At 36.0% G+C, this 20,215-nt stretch overlaps 1 protein-coding gene across 7 annotated transcripts in view; it reads right to left on the bottom strand.

Annotated features, from left to right (window-relative positions):
• Positions 1-20,215, bottom strand: part of LTBP1 (latent transforming growth factor beta binding protein 1) — a 207,865-nt gene that overhangs the window by 68,724 nt on the left and 118,926 nt on the right. For 3 of the 7 annotated variants that reach the window (XM_035320455.1, XM_035320458.1, XM_035320457.1), the window contains exons 11-16: positions 10,785-10,907; positions 7,265-7,432; positions 4,426-4,659; positions 2,434-2,456; positions 1,390-1,489; positions 694-792 (exon numbers count right to left, since the gene is read on the bottom strand). In XM_035320455.1, the coding sequence (XP_035176346.1) occupies positions 694-792; positions 1,390-1,489; positions 2,434-2,456; positions 4,426-4,659; positions 7,265-7,432; positions 10,785-10,907 (747 nt within the window). The remainder of the gene's footprint in view (positions 1-693; positions 793-1,389; positions 1,490-2,433; positions 2,457-4,425; positions 4,660-7,264; positions 7,433-10,784; positions 10,908-20,215) is intronic. The other 4 variants (XM_035320459.1, XM_035320461.1, XM_035320456.1 and 1 more) reach the window with 3 other exon arrangements.

Below are 20,215 nucleotides of genomic sequence, written 5' to 3'. Positions count from 1 at the left end.
TCATCCACTGCCTCTTCTATCTAGCTGCTGCTGACTACTTTTCTGACGGCACAGCTTGCATCAGGCTGTTCCTTTCGTCTTGTCACTATTTGAAACACTCGCCTCCAACAGCATAGCTAGTCTGTATTCTAGAAGAGGCTACATCCACTAGACTGAACTGTACCAGTTCCGCTTGATACTATTCAGCTCACTGACTGTTCAGTCTTAACTTACTATTATTTTCTGAATTGTGGTAATACCTAGACACCCCAGTTATAAAACAGAGGGCCTCTGAATTAGACATTTTGAATGCACCAAAACAGTGTTGTTCATCTTTTTAAACCACTGAAAATACTGTAACTGCAAATTTGTCTTGGCAATTCACACAAAATTGCAAATATGAACATACAATATTGGACTTCAGTTCCAGATTGGGTAATCTGAGGTAGAATGACTAATTTTCGATTCTACCATTTATGTGTGGGCACAAAAATGGCAGGTACATCCTGGGAACGTCCAGTCCTGATTTTGGTAATAGTACACTCACTCCTGTGTTTTTCTGTACTCTTTCTGCCTTTCCACAGAAACTCCCTTCTGTCTACAGCAAGACTCTATTGGCTATTCTAATTCTGAAGCAATGTGGAACAAGTTACAGGGTTGGGAATTCACAGTCTTTTCTTAACTTATTTTAGTACTAAAAAGGAAGTACAATACCTGTAACTTGAGTAGGTGCAATTACTTGACTAGCACTTGAAGTAGAGACTTCAGGAGCAACTTCAACAGGCAGAGGAGGAGATGTTTTCTCAATCACTACTGTGTGACATGGAATGGAAATCAATTGCATTGAAAAAAAAACAACAACACAAAAAACACAACAAAACCAAACAACTCAGAGCATCCACGCATGATACCGATCTAGCCAGACACTATAGAGCTTTTCCTAGTTTATTCTGCTTAGATCTGGAGTAGAAAAAAAACAGTATCATTGAGTTTTCCATCATTTTACCACTTCTGAAAAAAATGAGATGCTGAAGAAAGCAAGAACAATAGTAACATTTCTGCATCTAAATCTATGCATAAATCTACAAGAAGGCACCTATATAGTTTCCCCTTGAACTGGTTATAAAGGCTTCAACTCTGCTGGCATTAAAATTCTCATGTACACACTCCAGGATATCGCTTTTGTCCATAATATATCTTTGCTTTACATGACTTACATGTCACCCAACCAATGCCAACCTCTCAATTTCTCCCATCTCAGATTCTTTTTTTTTTTTTTTTTCTGCTCATGGAAAAATTGCTCATTAAACTGCAGTCAATTTTTGCATTAATATGTTACTGTTGCTATCTTTCCATTCTTTGAAGAGTTGCAAACACTTTCTGTGTGTCAGAACAGACAGAAAAAGTTACCTGGAAACTGTGGATGCAGGTTAATTGTTGAAATTCCAGGAGAGAGCTGGGGCTGTCCAGGCTCTAGGATTTGCTTTTCTTGATCGAGTGAAACCAATTCCTAAAAGAATAATAAGAAATTTAAATTTTGAAAGCATTGTTTTAATTTGGCTATCATAACAACCCACAAACTCTTGGCTTGAGAAACTGCTAACATTCTCCCATGTGTGGTTTCATATAGGAGATCATTAATCATCACCAATTTAAGCATGAAAGAACACAGAATACTATTTTTATACAATGTCATACAATTCAACATTGATTTTATTTGAAGGGGCCATTTCATGGAGCTTCTTGGCTTTGTCACTCCATAGCTCTCCCATCGTCTGATTTTTAATTGCTTAGAAACAGTATTTAGCTGCAGTACAGCATCACATGTAAGTATATAGTCACATGGCCGCAAGTCTTTGAACACTGAAAAGTTCTCTCTTAGCTATTGCATCTTATTTTCAAAAGCGTTAGATGCTTGTAAGACTTCAGGAAAATTAAATGAAGCACAGCTGCAGTTACTCTAATGAATCCTCTTATCTTGAGTGGAGATGATCAAAAACCTCCAGAATGGAGGAATTAAAACAGATAAGCACCTCCTCTTCTCCACTGAATATACACCAATCCTCAAAAAACTACTGACACCACATCAGGCATTAATATGAACCTCTTAAGCAGGTGTTGCAAATAGTCTTTAAAGCTTCATACTGTTTCACTCCAACTCATTTTCTCTAGCTGTCAGTACCCGTGGCTCTCCTTCATACTGTCTGCAATTTCAAATATCCTCCTTAAAATACAGGCTCCAAAATTGGATAGAACAATACAGCACTAGATCCTTTACCAATACCAAAGGGAGATCAATTTTTATCTGCCTGTTTTTGCCTCAGGATTTGGACTGTAAGTCCACAGTGAGTTGTTTGTTCCTCATGAACCCTAAACCCTTTTCAGATTTACTATATCACATCTTGTACTCATGACCTGCAGTCTAATACCTTGATATATCACATTATGTTTTACCTGATCAGGGGCTGCGGTTGCCACTAAAACCAGAAAGAAAAAAAGAAAATTAATCAGTCTTCACATAACACTTATTTACACATTCAGTTTAAAACTACTATCACACTAGAAAGTGGTTGTTGCCATCATAGAAAGCTTTCAGGTTCTGACCTTATCCCCAAATCATGTAAACTTGAAGTAGTGTTCCTGAAGAAAATGTAAAAGCTAACCTGAAACCATACTAATATTCCACGCACCAACCAATGCTTATCATCGTTTACTTTAATAGTCACCATTTTTACAGGTTTCTAATCTTTTTCTTGTGAAACAATTCAAGAAACTCACTGGTTAACAACTTACTAACTGATTAAACTCCTGAAATTCCTTCCACAGTGTATCAACATCTGTATTTACTTTAAAGGTAAATTAATATCATAATGGTATATAATTAACCATTTTTAAAATTTATTGTTCAAAAAAGGCTTAAAATTTGCCTTTTCTTTATGCAAGCAGAAGTATTTTTGTTTTGTTTTTCCCACATTTTTTTTTCTCCCAGGAAGGAGGGGTAGAAATTTCATATAGGTTTTTATTTTCCACCACAGTTTGCATTTTCTAAGTTTGTCTTTTATAGGTGGAAATCTATACATTCCTGTAAAATCTTGTAGGAATGTCCTTCTTTTCAAAATCAACATTTTCCACAGAAGAGAAATTTAAAAAATCTCTTCTCACTTTATCACTTCAGTTTCTTTAGTATTAGCAGGGGGGCTGATTAGCAGACCTGGGAGATCTAATAAAATCTCAGAAATTCAAAATTCTAATTCTAACATATCCAGAAATGGAATATAAAATTCAAACATTTATGTGGGTCATTACTGACTTAGAGCAAGCATTTGTAAAGGTAGTTGTTTTTTTTGTTTCATTTATTTCTTAACTAAAACTTTTTTTCTTCAGTTTCTCTGTGTTCTAGGATTTACCAGAACATGGCAACCCTTCTAATTACTCAGCTGATATTTTAGTAAATGACATACCACTTCGTAACACAGAAAAAGCCAAAGGTTTAGGTGAGATAATGTAAACTTGCATTGACTATAGGTATATTTGAATGGCTTATTTTCTCACCGGATTCAGTTTAGCTCCATTTTTGTTTTGAAAGCAAAACTAGAGAATTAATTTTAACAAGAAAGTAACCCACATTGCACAGAATTCTGCAAAGTCAACTGACTGAAACTCTTTCTAATAACGGCCAGGTATATGTATCATAGGTGCTACTTGGAAACAGCTTACTCATTATCACCACAAGATTCTTCAGGAACATATATAACATATATATCTCCTTGCCTACAGTTAGATCATGCTGAGCTTGCTGGCAATGCATTTACAATAGTGCTGCTTTCTGCATGCGTTTGTTTCTGCATTTGTTTTAAACTCAGGACAACGGCAGCTGCTAAAAGTTCTTTGAGGAGCTTGTAGAAAACCACACGAAGCCTTGGAGAAATATTGTAGGGGAATCAACCTATCATTAAACAGCCTGGCATAGGGGGCCTGATCCAGCATGGTCCAGCTGACGGAGTGCAGAGCTGCAGGGATGAAACCAGACCACAAGCTAGCAAAGCATACCCACATCACGTGCTGCTAATCTACAGAGTGTGTAGAAGGAAGATGCTGATAACCCCTTCACGCCTACCACCCATATACTAGTAAATCAAAGCCTGAGTTGGATCCTTTGTTATATTTTAGAAACATCTTCATAAAAACACTTACTATTTCTTATCATAAAAATTAATCAGGCTAAATAAAGCACTTTCTCTCTCTCCATGGCCTTCTCTGCGTCTGCTGGGAGCTATACGTAAAACTTCAGAAATAAAGCATGTAATGCAATATGCTCTGTGACATGGACTGCTCCTCTGTGGGGAGTGACTCCTCTTTGTGTTGTACACAGCTACTGTGCAAAGAAACATACCATCGAAGACACATGCACAGAAATATAGAAAGACTAAATTTTCCCACTCTCACCTTCTTGCACAGCCATCTCAGGCTCACTTTTCTGTGAGAAGGTCAGTGCCTCCACTGGCTCTTCCTTTGCTGGGAGAGGTGGAGGAGAAGTACCTTTAGCAACAGGTTGAGTAATCGGGGTCTTGCCAATGACAGGTGGCTGTACTCTAACTGCAGGGTGATGATATAGCTTGTTTCTGTGAGGGCCAGAAACCGTATAACCCATTCCACCAGGGCAGATTTCCTTAAAAGCAGCTAGATTTGGGATGGGAAAATATTCCTTTTAGGAGTCTAAAAGTGCAATATGTTGACATAGTGGAAAATATAATGAAAACCACTAATAAATTTCATCTGCTACTTTATACACATTTTAATAAAAGATAGTTAGACAAACTATGCATTGCATACTGTATGACTGAACATTCTCTCAAAAGCATGTTCTGCCTGAAGGTTTCCCTGAAGTGTAACATCTTTGTTCAGTTATGTTTTCTCTATCATTGTGATCTATCAAGATCATTTTTTTAATTAATCCTCTTCACACAGTATATCCTGAGTACAAATTTAAGTATTCAAATTGCCATCATCATTTACATTGCGTAAGGAATGAAAATTACTATTTCTATCATTTCCTTTTTGCAGAAACCAAAGAAGAAAATCTCACCACCCCTGCACTAGAGGAGCAGAATTATATCAATCAGAAACAACATTCATTCACAGGATCCCATTTGACTACATCAGAGGTCTCATACCAGCCCTGATGAAAATTCTACTGAACAGAGTAAGTCATTCCAAAGACCTTAATGAGCTGGATAAAAACAAGATGTGAATCATAAAAAAAAAAAACAAACAAAAAAAAAACAACACTGGAAGAGAAAGGAAATAATCTCATTTGTAAGGGAAATAATCTCATTTAGAAGGCTGCTACATTAAAAGGTAATGAAAGTCAGGCAGTAGCACCTGCTCTGATTTCTGTAGCTGCTCTACATGAGCATCAGTCTTTGCAGTCCTAGTGGAAGACTAGAATGAAAAAGAAACACAGATCAGCCTTTGTTCCCATCAAAGACAATAGCTATGCTCCTGTCACGGACAGGGGGGCTTCAGAAGTCTTGAGGGGGCAGGGTTTCATTGTCCTCATTGCTCTAGGTAAAGCTACGTCAGAATGAAATACCACAGATCTAGTCACAAGTGCTTAATGTGATCTCTTACAGCTTCTTAAGAGATGTGCAGAGTGGAACATTGGTAGGTTCACCAAATTCTGCTATGAAAACACATCAATATTCTAAAATGAATTAGCATCTAAAATAAAACCACAAAATACTAGCTACAGATACCCCACAAATAAAATAATCAAATTATACATTTGAGATTTTCTACTATAGATCCTACACTTCTTGGAGTGTGTTCAGATGGTTACTTAGTAATAGAGAAGATGAGGGTGAAATTGATTGACTGGATTCAGATCAACAAAACAGTTTTTAATGGAAAATGCTAATATCAAAACTTGTCACAAAAACACCCAACTGAGGGTAAGAAATCTGGTCCCTTCAGATGCATACCCAAGATGCAGGAAATCTCATGTGGGTCACATTCTCTCAAATGCAGAATAGATAATATGAGCCTTGTTCTAAGATAGCTCACGTTAGCATTCTCTACAACTACATATATATCTGACATTTCTTAGTCTTTCAGAGCTGATCTACTTCATACTAGTTTAAAAGCTATCAGACAGAGAGAGATGTTGACTCTTTAATCCAGTGACTTAAATTAACATGGGATGCTGCAGTAAATACATTACCCCTTTCTGGAATATCCCACTTTCACACATTTTTCATTGAAAACTCTGAAAGACCATTATGAATTTAACCTGTTATAGAAAGGAAGATGTTTTTAAATCATGAAATTTGCCATGAAATGGGAAAAGTTTTTCCCACATAGCTCATCAGAATTTTCTACTCCCAGATTTTCTCTTAAGTCTTTTCATTAAGAAAAGTCACTAAAACAATCAACTGCACATAATATTCAGTGGATTTTTTTTTTAACAAGAGAGCAGTCATCTTGGCAAAAAAGATATATTCTCAGCTCCAGAATGTAAATATGGAGTTGGGCATAAAGTTTCATGCAATATTCTCATAGACATAAAGCATCTGCATTTAAATTGCTAGTCATCTGATGAGAATATGTTCTGGCTGCATTAAAATGCCATGGAAATATTATTTTCCTGAAAGTGAACCAGAATTTTAAAATCCAAACCAGTTAGCTAGCAACCTAGCAGTCAGGATATAATTGCTTTAAACATCAATTGAAATGCTCAAAAACTTTGGTCACTTCCATTTCTGCATGCCCAGCTTAAAAAAGTAAGGCATCCACTACTCTCATCATGCTGCTTATATTAGCTGTGGATTATCCAAAGCAGCTAGTTACTTTTGAAAATCTGAATTTTTATACAATACTCCACAAAAATACATAATTTGTATTATAAGTGACAGTTGCAGCAGCAACTTCAGTAAGAGGGGCTTACGTTACAAGTACCTGGGTTAAAATACTGAACAAGCTGGACACTGTATGTATTACAATAAGCAATGATCAATTATGCTTTAAAAAAGAAGATTAATTTGACCATATATTTGGACAAAATATAATACAATACTGATCTAAACACTTTTTAAGATTATGAATCCTTGTGAACAAAGACAGTATACGTTTTATTATTCTATTATCACAGTAATCATGACAGTAGAACTGTCATAATTTACTGATGAACACTTCTGGTTTATTTTTAAATCAATTCTTGCATATTTTTTAAAGCATGTGTAACAAACAGGGTGGGAAAGATCTTATACTTTTAATGAGCAGTTCTTACCTGTTCCTGGAAGAGGACACTTCTCACAGTGTGGGCCCCAGGCTTTGCCAACACTGCAACAGCAAAGCTGCTTGCTGAGCTGAACAGAAAGAGGATGCATGCATTGCTTTCCTGCACTAACAAACCGGTAGCAGGGTCCTTTCTCTTCAGCAACCATAGGACTATCAGCTGCAATGGAAGTAGAAGAGAGGATGGTAATGGTCACATGAAAAGCAAAACAGAGGATCACCACTAGATTTCCAACACTAGTTAAATGCATTAATATTGTCCTCTGCAAAAGCTTTATTTCAAACACCTATCTCAAGCCATAATCACAATATAAAATACATTTTTATTTGGCATCAAACACTTCTAGATGTGAAGTCATCCTAGACCAAGGATAAAATGTATTTTAAAGAAAAAGAGGGAAAAAAAAAATCAAACCACCAGTTGCTATGCTGCCACAACCAAGAGCCAGAATCAGCTTCCTCACCTGCATACAATACAACTGCTGAAGATTAAGGTCAGTAACTGGCAATATACAGTGGCAACAACCTACAGAGCCTCTGGAACATTCTGCTATAACCATATATGTATATATATATACATGACTGCAAAAGGATTAATTCTCAGACATGATACCTTTTATACAAGAGACAATTACATATTCACATTTTGTTACATTTAGTTTAGTGTGGAAGAGACAAAGGCCATAAGCTATGACTAGTATGTGGTATTTGGAAGCTAACATCCACCCAGCTTTCTAATGTATGCATCCACATTCACATACAGTTAAAAGGCCTGAATTCACAGTCTCTTAACCCCCAAAGTACAAAGAATATTTGATTTTCAACATGAGATGCAAAAGGAAAAATGAAAAACAGCTGCTTTTCTTGTGGATTAAGTTAAGCGGTGTTAAATTCCTCAAATGATGAAAAACTTTCTCTCAGCATTTGAATGCCATTAACCACTAGAATAAGATTATTATGTGAAAAAAAAGGGAAGAATTCACCTATGGTTATACTATTTTATGTTATACTATGGTTATACTATTATATGGTCATAAATTTTTTAAATCTAGAGGTAGGTAAGGATCTTAGAAATTAGGCATTTTTAACACATGCTCTTCCAAAAAGACTTAGAGGAAGAAATTCACTTGTTCTCTAGGCCTTCTTTTCTTCTTGCAGAGGTAGTTGATCTCAAACCAAGTAAAAGCTGATTAACAGAGGAAAATATTTGCATTCATGCTGTTCATAACTTTTTTCTTCCCCTAATTCTTTCTGAATTTCTAATCCTTCTTAATCAGGAGAAAAATGCACCAAAGATCATCCTTGGCTGAATGTTAGTAAATGTAGCAGGAAAAACATACAAGCACAGAAATCTGTTAATCGTCAGCATGACTACACAGTACTTCTTCTCTAGCTCCCTGTTGCCCTGAAAGATGTTTCCTTCATCTTTACAACAATTAATTTACTTACTTAATTTACTTAGGCTTTAGTTTTTCAGTTCTATAAGCAACTAAATAAAGTTTCTTAAATATTTATTCCAAACAGGATTACATTTCCCGTAAGACAAGTGAAAGAGATTACAACTTTTGGAGATGCTTTTATTTTTTATTATTATCTATTATATTATCTAGTATATAATAAACAATGGAATAATTTTACTGAAGAAATAATGAAAGGTGTATATTATTATATTATTTATTACCTGGATATCTAATCTCCTTAACTACCCAGTAATATTCAGATATTACCTGCCTACCTTTAGAAGGAAAAAGTAACATTTGAAACAGAGTCAAACAGCTGTAAGATCATAGCTTCATGAAAGATGCTGCTAGCATAACACAGATACGCATACTTGGAAATGGATGCAAAAAGGATGAAATGCTCAATCTCCCTGATTCCAGAGCAGCTGACTTTAGTCTATGTGCAAGCACTGAAATACCAGTGCTGTCTTACTAGGGTCATAACTCTTCCATGGATATTCAAGAGATTTTCTGTGAAATATGTAAACTCAAATGCTACTCTGCTTTTAAGTAAGTTCTCAGAAATATTGGCACCTCTGGAAAAACAAAAGAAAACATGAGAGCGGGGCAACAAAGGCCCCTAGAGAGGTTGGTTAAAATCACAAGGCGAGACTGTAGTGGAAAAGGTTTTTCCCTCATACACACACATTTTTCCAGTACTCCTGAACTTCACAGCTGCTGAATCATACACATTGCTTTTTCTTGTTCATCTTTTTTTTTTTTTTTTTTTTTAATGCCCCATGACTTACAGATATGTAAAAACATAGTATTTTTCATTGTTCCTGTGTCTTACTTTTCCTTCCTAATGCTGTCTGTGCTAACTTCTAGTTTAATCCCATGGTAGGCACTTCTTCAAGCTCCAGACAATGCTAACCAAGAGCTCTGTGCAGTGCTCCATTGGGCACACTGTCCATATACAATTTTGCACTGCATACTAAAACACTGGTTAAAAGCAGACATTGTACCAAGGTAATGGAAGCATTTCATTATCTCATTTTGTGTCACTACAGGAACACAGGAATTTGTCTTACACTATAAAGAAATCAGAGGTTCTTCTCCAGGAAATTGTTCAAATTTACTTATTTTCTCTACCACATAAGATCCTACTGTGAGAAAGTGTCAGATTATTGAGATGTAAGATAAAGTATCTATCCCTTTTGAAATAAAAAAAGACAAAAATGATAAAATAATATCTAATAAAATTCATGTTCTTTAGGTCATACTGTGAGGTTTACATTTGAAGAAATTTCATTTTATTGACAATACAAGGAGTGGCATGAGCAATACCTACCAGTTTCCTAGACACTTAACACCATAAGAATTTATTTCTCACACTTAAACTTCATTGAACTTAAACAATTTTAACTGTATTTTGCAATCCATTTCTTTGCTTCAAGCTGATTTTGCTACACTTCATAAACCTAAGGCAACATTGTACAAACTGTCCCATAGCTCAGACCTGGGAAAACAATATTTTGCTAACATCAACATTTTGTGCAGCAGTCTTCCACCCCTAAAAGCCCTGGTGCTCTTATGGCAGGGATTTCAAAATTGCCAGTGAGGAAGGAAAAAGGAGATATGTGAGGGAGGTGCCTTTCAACCTTCTATAAATCCACAATGGAAACTACCCAGGATAAAGCTGCAGAGGTGGAAGAGAGGAGGGTAGGTCACAAAGGCAATTTGAGCTGGGGAAATAGCAGAGAAGGGAAAGAAAAATTTTGGGAAAGAGAACTACATGCTGGTGAGAACAACTCAAGAATGTATGAAGAGGCTGGATGAGGCCTTGAAGGTTTTGAGAGAGGAAAAACAGGAAGAGATGGCAAGGAACCTGGATGGCAACTGGTGGGGTCCAAGGCTTCCAGGACAGAAACAGCAAAGAAGCATGAACACTCTGACTAGATAAAGCAAATAAACTGAGATGAAGAGGCAAAAAGGATAGGGACAGCTCAGAAGCTGAGGTCAGTTATATGATTCCTCATATGAATTACAACTTTGATTGGCACTATTACTCACCTATGCATCTTGAGAGGGTAGGATCTGGCACAAATCCCATTTTGCAGGTACATCTGTAGCTGCCCATGGTATTCAAACACTCACCATTAGGGCATACTCCCTGTAACTGACATTCATTGATATCTGCAGAAAAATTGCAAATAAACAGATACTGAAATGCACATGAATATTCTTCTTTCTTCAGAAGTTACCTGATCTTTTTTCAAACACATGCAGGGGAACTGTTACCAGCTAACACACTGAGCAACATTTTTTTCCATACTGAAAATTTATTACCTTTTAAAATATTGCTGAGAACATAAATATGATCATTTTTCCATTATATATCATAGTCAAGTATTCTGAATTAAAAAAAAAAAAAAAAAAAAAAAACAAATATGCTTTGACTATATGCTATCAACCACCCCCTCCCTCTTCTTGATGTAGTGGATTAGCCTTGGCTGGTCATCAGGTGCCCACCACACCAGTCCTCTGTGGGACAAGTGGAGAAAATACAATGAAAAAAACTCACGGGTTGAAATAAGGATGGAGAGATCACTCACTGGTTACAGTCATGGGAAAAAAGACTCAACTTAGGAGAGATTAATTTAATTTATTGTCAGTTAATACCACAGGGTCCATCTGTCAGGAGCAAACTGCTCCAGCATGGGTCCCCCACGGGTGGCAGCTCCCCCCAGATCCTCAGATCTCCCCAGATCCTGGTTCTGATTTGACATGGGGCAGCTGCTGGGCTCTGTCCACAGAGGACATCCCTGTAGCCCCACCACTACCAAAACCTTGCCACTCACATCCAATACACGGGTTGCAGATGATGCAAACACAACTTGCAAGAATATTCACAGAGAAATGTTTTAATTGATGTGGTACACTTTATATAGAATGGAACACTGCCTGACACACTTAATACAGTTTTTGTTATTTGTACTGTGGTAGTGCCTGCAGCTCCATTGAGCACAAAAAGACCATCTCTGACCTAAAAAGCTTACCACCTGAATAGCAAGAATATTCTTCACAGAATAATGAACACAGATCTGGTCAAGGAAAAGGATTGTATTGATAGGAACAGAAGTCTATAATAATTAATGACTGCAAAGACCTGTTTGATAAGTTTGCTGTTACTAGGCTAGCTGTATCAGTGTCCCTTTTAGGGTTCCAGTGAATCATTCTCCTCACACCCTACACACAGGGATTAAGACCTTTAACCATACCTGGAGTGGTATCTATAATTCACTTACTCTTTGAATAGGCCCTGTCTGACAATCATCTGGATACCAGCTGTAACCAAGTCAGCCAAACTAGGATTTTATGCCAGGAGACAGTAACAATGTAGGTTTGCACTGATAATGAAAATCCTTAATATAAATAAATAAGTAGGTAAAAAAACACAACCCCTTAATTTGTCTTTATCCTGTCTCATCTTTCAGAAAAAATAGCAGCAGCACATTGACATAGGCCTACTTTAAAATGTTTATGCACATTAATCCTACATAAGACTTTTCCTCCCTAACTTTAAGCTAGGAAAAATGCCTACACCGCTGTGCAAACAAGCTTCAAAAGGACATTAGACATTTCAGCCAGCTTCTTGGAAATCAAGTATTAGTGATCATTGTATTGAATATATATATATATATATAACCTTTCATCTTAGTTTTTATAAACCCTTCACAGCTTTGTTTAACTAAATTGTAGGTTGCTGCCTGATTCAACATAATCAACGATGATAACAAATTGAATATATAAAATGTAACAGATGTTCTGGTGTTAGCTTTTGGAAACCTGAAGAATCTTTCACATTACTATCTTCCTCATTTTCCTGCAGAAGTTTGGCTACCTGTCCCCCTGCAGTACTGTACAACTTAAACTCACAGTACAGTGGACTCGAAGTTGCCGTGTCAGCTGCGATTTTTTCTGAACATTGTGTTGATCTTATCCTTCAGCTCTTCCGTTACTGTACCCAATCTGATCTTGATACCACCTGGATCAACTTCACCTCTACACACTTAGCCGCATGTGACAAAGAGGGATAATTTATATCCTATAAATGTGGATGAAATATGATGGAAACCACATGAATTATAAAAGATCAGCTCTGCCGCAAAGGAATTTTTCAGTGAAATTCCCAGACTATGTGACTTTCTGACTTCAGAGGGAGTAGACTATTGAAAAAGGAGAACAATATAAGAAAAAGAGCTCAAAAATGCTGAAATACTCTCAAGGTCTTTTCCTGTAGCAGTCTACCTTTAACTCATTCAATCTTTGAGCAGCAACGTGTCCTATATAAGCACAACAGTATATTATTTATGGATTTCACTAATACAGAAGATTTAGTAAGCTGGACTTCTGATGCACTTGAAAATTTTTAGACAGCTTCTTTAATTGATTAGTCTAACTAGGTTTATTCTTTTGTCCTGAAATCTCAAAATAGGACAGAAGGAATCTATAGAGTGCCAACTGATTCCAGAAGGAAATACCATAATTGTTTCAATTCCATATTTTTTTGTGACTACTGTGAGGAAATGAATTTAACAAATCTTAACAGGTCACAAACTAAAAACATTGAAACATTCCTAAATAGAAACATATTGACACTGCTGTAGAGTTGTTGGAGGAAGGACATATTGCCAACTATGTATTTTCAAAACATCAGACAAAACAATGAACGTAAAGAGATTATTATGAAATACCTAGAAGTTAACATAAAGCAAATACCGTAACACCCAGAATCCACTATTGAAGTTTCTACTCATTGACAATTTGTTTTTTTAGATTGGTCCTCAAATTCTAAGCAAAGGAAAAATTCTACTTGCTTTGATGAAGCACTATGTCCTTGGAAACAAGTTAGGAGACTGATTTATTCTGGAAAAAAAAGGAAAACTCGCAATATCATTCGACCAATTCTAAGTATACATTTTTATTTATAGGAAAATTAATCTATTATTACTTGGAGAAAACATATCTCCCTGAAGACATACAAATCATACTGCTTTTTTGTGTCACTTTATGAATACAGACTTGGCAGGAATGTTATACCTAGTTAAGACAACATTTAAATTTTAAATCAGTGAAAAAAAACAATTTATTTTAAACAAAATTAATTAGATTTCAAATTTAAAGTTCTTATTTTCAAGGAGAGACCTAGTCACTTGGTTGCTTACCATTAAAATACATTGCTATTTGCTTATATGTCATCATTATGCATTTTTTTTTCCTGCCTATCTATGAGTATAACTTTACAGTTATACAAGTATTTAAGTCATGTGATTATATGGCTTTACACGAGTACATTCCTCGTTTCAATATTTAAAATCAGTGATGATGTATTTTTCATTTATTAGATGATGATTTTACTCAATGTTTGCATCAAACTTTGCTTGAAGGAATCTGGAACTCAGTCAAAAATTATACATGGATAAATTTTATTATTTGAATACTGAAAAGTTATGGGCATGTGAAAAATAATAAGAAAAACGTGTAAAGACATAGATAGGTATGACAAAAAAAAGTTATGAGTCCTGTTTTCTAACTTGAATTTCTATCATTTTCATATTAACATTACCTGCACTACTCAAATGAACCATGTCCTTTAATTTTGTATAGCTATTGGTATGTTGCAGAAGGAAAGGTGTTTGTTTTTCCAATTCTGAAGATTTTTTTCAACTCTGAATAACTTAGCTACTGAACTGAAATACATGTATATACAGTGATATGAAAAAAAAAAATCTGTCCAGCAGAAATGGGCACATAATCCAGCCTTGTAGTTCAATAAATTCCACTTACAGATTACAGACCAACTAGCTGAGTGATCTTGAATACCTAGCGGCAAAACTGTGCTGTTTGGATTTTGTAATGAAAATTTTATTAACATAGCTTGCATTTAAGTCTTTACACACACACTGTAATTATGAATTTTAAAGTAAATTGAGTTTAAGTAACACCTAAATAGAAATGACATACGTTCTTTTTTAAAAAAACAACCAAAAAAAACAGCTCAGAACTTTATTCCTTATCACTGCTGAGAAAAGCTGGCATTGGAATGCATCAAATCCATTTCCTGGTCACAACTCTGTGATAGTTGTGTTTTGGAGTTTTGCCTACTAATAGTGAAGGTTTCATAGCATTATTTACTGAAGTGTATAAATTGCAGATAGATGGTGATCTTCCTATAATTCATAAAAACACAATCATTTTCCTTTCCAAATGATTCAGTTATTCTACAGAAAACATTCACAGATGCTGCTATTACTGTCTCTGCATTAGAGCTCTTTCTTGATGAAATATTCTTGTATGACTAGTATTTAAAAATATTGTGTTGCCCATAGTACAGAGACCCCATTCACATGCATTCTGTATTTAATGTGGGCACTGCCACATGCAATCACTAGCTTAAAATGTATGAAAATACCAACAAATGTTCCTTCTGCAGTTTTCCACAGTTCTGATATGGATATTACTCTTGATAAATTTGTCCAATTTTTGATGTTCTGATGTCTTGGTGTAACTTAATTCTAGTGTATCTTTAATGCCTCTTTGCCAAGTTCACGTCTTCTAAATGAGCTCATAGAATCACTGAGCTGATGTTCTATGTTGAATTACACAAGCCTATCTAGGGATCCAACAGAAACAAGCCACAAATTGATAACAAACTTCAAACTTTCAAAAGAAATATAAAAACAGGTGAGAATAGTCTTTAAGAACTTTGTGTAGAAAAATCCCTTCCAGATGGACTATCATTTCGTTTCATTTCAGACTGTGGTAAAAGGTCACCTACCCAAAATGTTTCCTACCACCTGCCAGCCTGCCCAGCTGTGCAAATTGCATCACAATCAACTTGTTCAGACAGCTGGAAAAGAAATCTGGTTCAAAATTAATAGATTTTTTTAAACCCCTCTCTTTTTTTTTGTATATATGGACTTAAAATGTTTCAGTTTAAAAATTTTATTGGAATGTGAATTCATTTGCCCCATTAGAGAAAAAGCTACTTTAAAATGTGAATCATGTTTTCTTGTGCAGAAGTACAAACTGACGGCACGTTTGTAGAGTGATTTGATCAAGCACGTGTCTACACAGTGGAAATATTTTAAGGAGCTCTGCAGCACTACTGTAAGACCATACATATGTAAATAAAGGTTTCTAAAGACCAACTAAATAGCAATTTTCAGTTTTCAAGGAAAATAGAGCAAAGTTCTACTGGTAAAAGTCTGTTAGTGAAATAGAAAAAAAGGTTATGCAAGGAGCTTTTCCACACAGCACCTGGCATGGCTCCACCACAAACTTTCACAGTAGGTGCTGTTATTCATAATTGATGAATTGATAAAGTGTTGGTTTTGTTAGAGTTGCTGCTTGATAATGTGAATGATTTGACCCTGCTCAATGGGTATAAACTGGCATAACTCCATTGGCAACAAAGAAGCAATGTCATTTTGCACTGGTAGCCTTACCCTTTGCTGTTATTCTTTAGTAGTCCCTCTCCCTGAAAGCTTGACAAGAAATGAAAGCTTCACTTTGAATCTGCTGAGGTGGCAGTGGTAGGTAGCCATGTGCCATCCCAGAGTATTTGCTGGTGGTTCTACTCTCATGTATTCATGCAGATGCACAGCAGCTTTGCCATAGCCCAGGTCTTAACAGTGGTGCTACAGGAGTGTAAAGGTTAGGTTGTAGTGTCCCAGCTCTTTTGATACCCTTGCCTAAGCACACACCTTGATACACAGCAAGGGCAGCCACCATTCTCTCCTCCAGAGCCACTGCAGTGCTCCTGGCCAGACACAACAACTAAATCACTCAGACCACTGCTGATCTATCCCACAAGCTTCCACACCAAGAACTTAAAACTCTCTCAATGACAGCTAGCATTTGAAGCCTTCCCACAGATTTTTAGACATCTACTGAGGTCTACTGGGTGTCAGGTGAACCTGCTTTTAGAAAATGCAATGTGTTAATGACTTTCTTTCCTACTGAATTTCCCGGGGAAAAAAATAAAAAGCTAAAACAGACTTTTCTTATTTGCCTGCTTATATGAAGAGAGCAATCTTCATGACTTCAGAAGGAAAAAAGAAAAAAAAATAAAGGATGATGGGAATTGTTTAATACAGCATGTGCTTGTTTAAACAAATACCAACATTGAACTTATAAATAGTAACTAGAAGATAAAATGTATGGATAAGATAGCAAATTGAAAATTTCCTTGGATTGAAAATAATGAAATGTAATTTATTTTACTCATGGCTTTTTTGCCTTCATTTCTAAAAAGGTTCAAGAAGAAATTTTATTTTCATTTCTGTTCATAGTAAGTCAATCTTCAAGTATTCACATTAAAAATACTCCAAAACACAACTGTTTTTTTAAAGCCCATTACCAGAATCCCATTCTACAAATAGCTAACATTCAGGTGATGAACTGGCCTGTTTTAGCCATGATCACACACATTTGGAATTAGGTGTTGTGAATTTCACAACAATAAATGCAAATTCATTTGTCTAAGTGCAGGCAGCAGGTAACAAACCAAACTATTTTTTTCCCCAATAACTGATTTATGGAAGGATCAAACAGTCCAGAAGGAAGCAAAAAAACAAAACAAAACAAACAAAAAAAAACCACCAAAACTATTCAAAAATGACTTATTCCTTCTTTGTAACTTTTGTCCAGACAGTTCTTTCTTGCTTAAAGATTCAAAAGCTCAGTGGCGTTTCAACACCTGAGTCCATATAATGAAGGTCAGTCTCTTTTACTCAAGTATGTAATCAGATGATTTATTTATTCAGCCCTCTTACATGCATTTCACACTGGGGGAATTTGGCAACTGAGAAGGAAATCCATGGAACAAAACTAAAAGAATTGGAGGTTAGATATTGGACTAAGTTCTGTTCTGAAGTACTTACATTTAAGTGACAAAGCAGTTATAACGGAAGGTTTTACTCTGGCTAATGTATAGGTATTTGTGTACGAAAGGGTACCTTTTCTTTGTTGTATGTCAGTGCATGGAACAAGCCTGTGCTGGAAGGGAGGAAGTGCTGCAGTAGGTACTACCTTCCAATTCTCTGCTTGCATTCTCCAATTGCTAAAATGCTTTTTAAAGTAGGTTAAAGCAATCTGGGGCTGCGATAGCTGTTGTTTGACACTACTTTGATTCTTTACTGGAAACCTACGTGCAAAGTTCTCCTACTTTTCCTTGAGCAATGGCATGCCTAACTCAATCACTTTCAGGAAGTGAATCATTTCAGCTATATTCCAGGATTAGTGACACCATAACGTAGCCTGGGTATCCCTATTCCAAGGATAACAAACTATGCCAAGTGTAAACATCCAGCCCTAGGAAACATTCCTGTGCCTACTTACACCAAGATACTTGCCACTTATTGCTGAAACAATATGCTTCGCAGTTACTGTAAGACACATTGAGTGATTTACAGGGTGCATCATAAAGCTACAGTAATCTCCTTTATATATTGTCCATTTACTGAAATACTTGACTTGGATTCCTCTGCAAGCAGATATGAAAATGCTTCTCAGCCTACTGGTCTTCAACATGTTAACAGCTCAACACAACCTAAAGAGTTTGATGCCCGTTATAGCCAAGAGAGGTGACGCAACGGGATTAGTTGATCAGCAGAGAGCTGTTCTGCTAGACACCAACATATGTGGTTGGTGGTTGGAATATCAGCCCTGTAGTGTTTCTCTTTGGCAGCCTCCAGCTGGAAGAGTATTTAGGAAAAGGACTTCACTGACTTTTGGCTGTGTTAACCATTATAACAGCTCTTCAGACCACCCAGGCCCAGCTGGCCTAATGCAGAATCACAGGAAACACTACGGTGGTGTAAAGCTGTCTTCTCCCTCTCCAGCCTTGTAGCTCGTTTGGACACCTGGAGCAAGGCCACTCTCCCCTGTTCAGATAGGGAGAGGCCCAGATTTGGTCACACGCATAATGGAATGAAACATTCTTTCCTAGAAAATGAAATTCATTCTTTCATCTCCATGCGTAATGCACTGAATTTATGTTCATCAAAATCATCACAGCTTGAAACATTTAACCACATTTAAGCATTTAACTTAAAAACAAAATTCCAAGACCGAATGCACGTTTATTAATGTGTTCTGGTCAAAGCAGCAATCGTGTAACAGTATGTAGTTAAATCTACTGCATTCATTTTAAGGAAAATATTTTTACTCAAGAAAAACAGTCTACAAGTTCAAAAACCAATCAGACCACACTACACAAATTTTGAATAATGCAAATGTAAACTGAAATAGTCTTTGTTTTGAAAGAAATCATTGCTATCATTCATGTAAAGAATGAAGTTGACTTTCAGAATTACTGATAACTTCAGAACAACAGCGTCAGCTATCAACTAGACTTAAAAAAAAATCTATAATGTATTGAATTAAAAGGCATTTAAAATTTTCAGAAACAAGACAAGAACACTATGTAATGATTTAGTATTACTTTAAACAACTTCCCTTTTGAAACAGTAGATCTCGTTTTTATACATTACTTTTTCTATTTCATGTTTGGTAGGCAACTTTGGTAACAACCTGAACAAATCACCTCACAAGACAATAAAAAATTCAGATTTTTAAAGTCACATTGTATGCATAAATAGAAGAAAACTACAATCTCCACAATTTTTAAGACTTTTCTCAACTACAGAATGAGTTCCCACTTCTCTGAACACTCACTTCCACTGTTCCCTCCCTATATTACTGTAGGCAACAAAACTTCAGATCACAGTTTGAAAATAAGTACAAAAAAAAAAAAAAAAGAAAAAAAGAATGTTCTTCCATGTACTTCCTTCTGCTAGTACCCAGGAAATCCCAGAGAGGTTTAAAAGCTGAACAAATAATTAGCTTTCTGCAAACATTTAACATAAGATACATTTTTTATTTTACTGTGGAACCCAGAATAAGGAAAATTATTAAAAAAAGATTTCAAGATGCAAAGTTGGTGAGTTGGCATAGCAATTGTCAGAAGGCACATCAACTGGCCAGAGATTTTAAAAGAGCGAAAAATGTCATGCTACCTTTTTCAAATGGTCTTGAGTTGGATTTTTATTTTTTTATTTTTATTTTTTTTTCCTGAGACTCCACCTAGGACAGTCGTGGTATCAAGAACATTCTTATAAACACTGGGCCAAGAAAGGGAACTTGTAAAAGCAAAAAGCCTTGTTAGGCCACCACAGACCTGATAGCTATATTGAAATATTCAGACAAACTTGTGGCTAGGAAGGAGCCAACAAGTACTGCAGGCTTTCTCATATCCTCTGTCACAAGTGCTGGGTGCCAGAGGACACAAGCAATCATAACATCTGCAGCCCACATCTGATTCCAGGCTTAACCACTGTGGAAAAGTAAATTTCTGAAGTGGGACCTCTGCACTTAGCTCTGAAATCAAATTTCTGTATTTTTCAAAACCTCTAGGAGGTAAGCAGACTGATTTTGTT

Source organism: Oxyura jamaicensis, chromosome 3 (assembly GCF_011077185.1).
Source record: "Oxyura jamaicensis isolate SHBP4307 breed ruddy duck chromosome 3, BPBGC_Ojam_1.0, whole genome shotgun sequence".
Taxonomy (NCBI): Eukaryota; Metazoa; Chordata; class Aves; order Anseriformes; family Anatidae; genus Oxyura; species Oxyura jamaicensis.
This window is presented reverse-complemented; position numbering and strand designations above follow the sequence as displayed.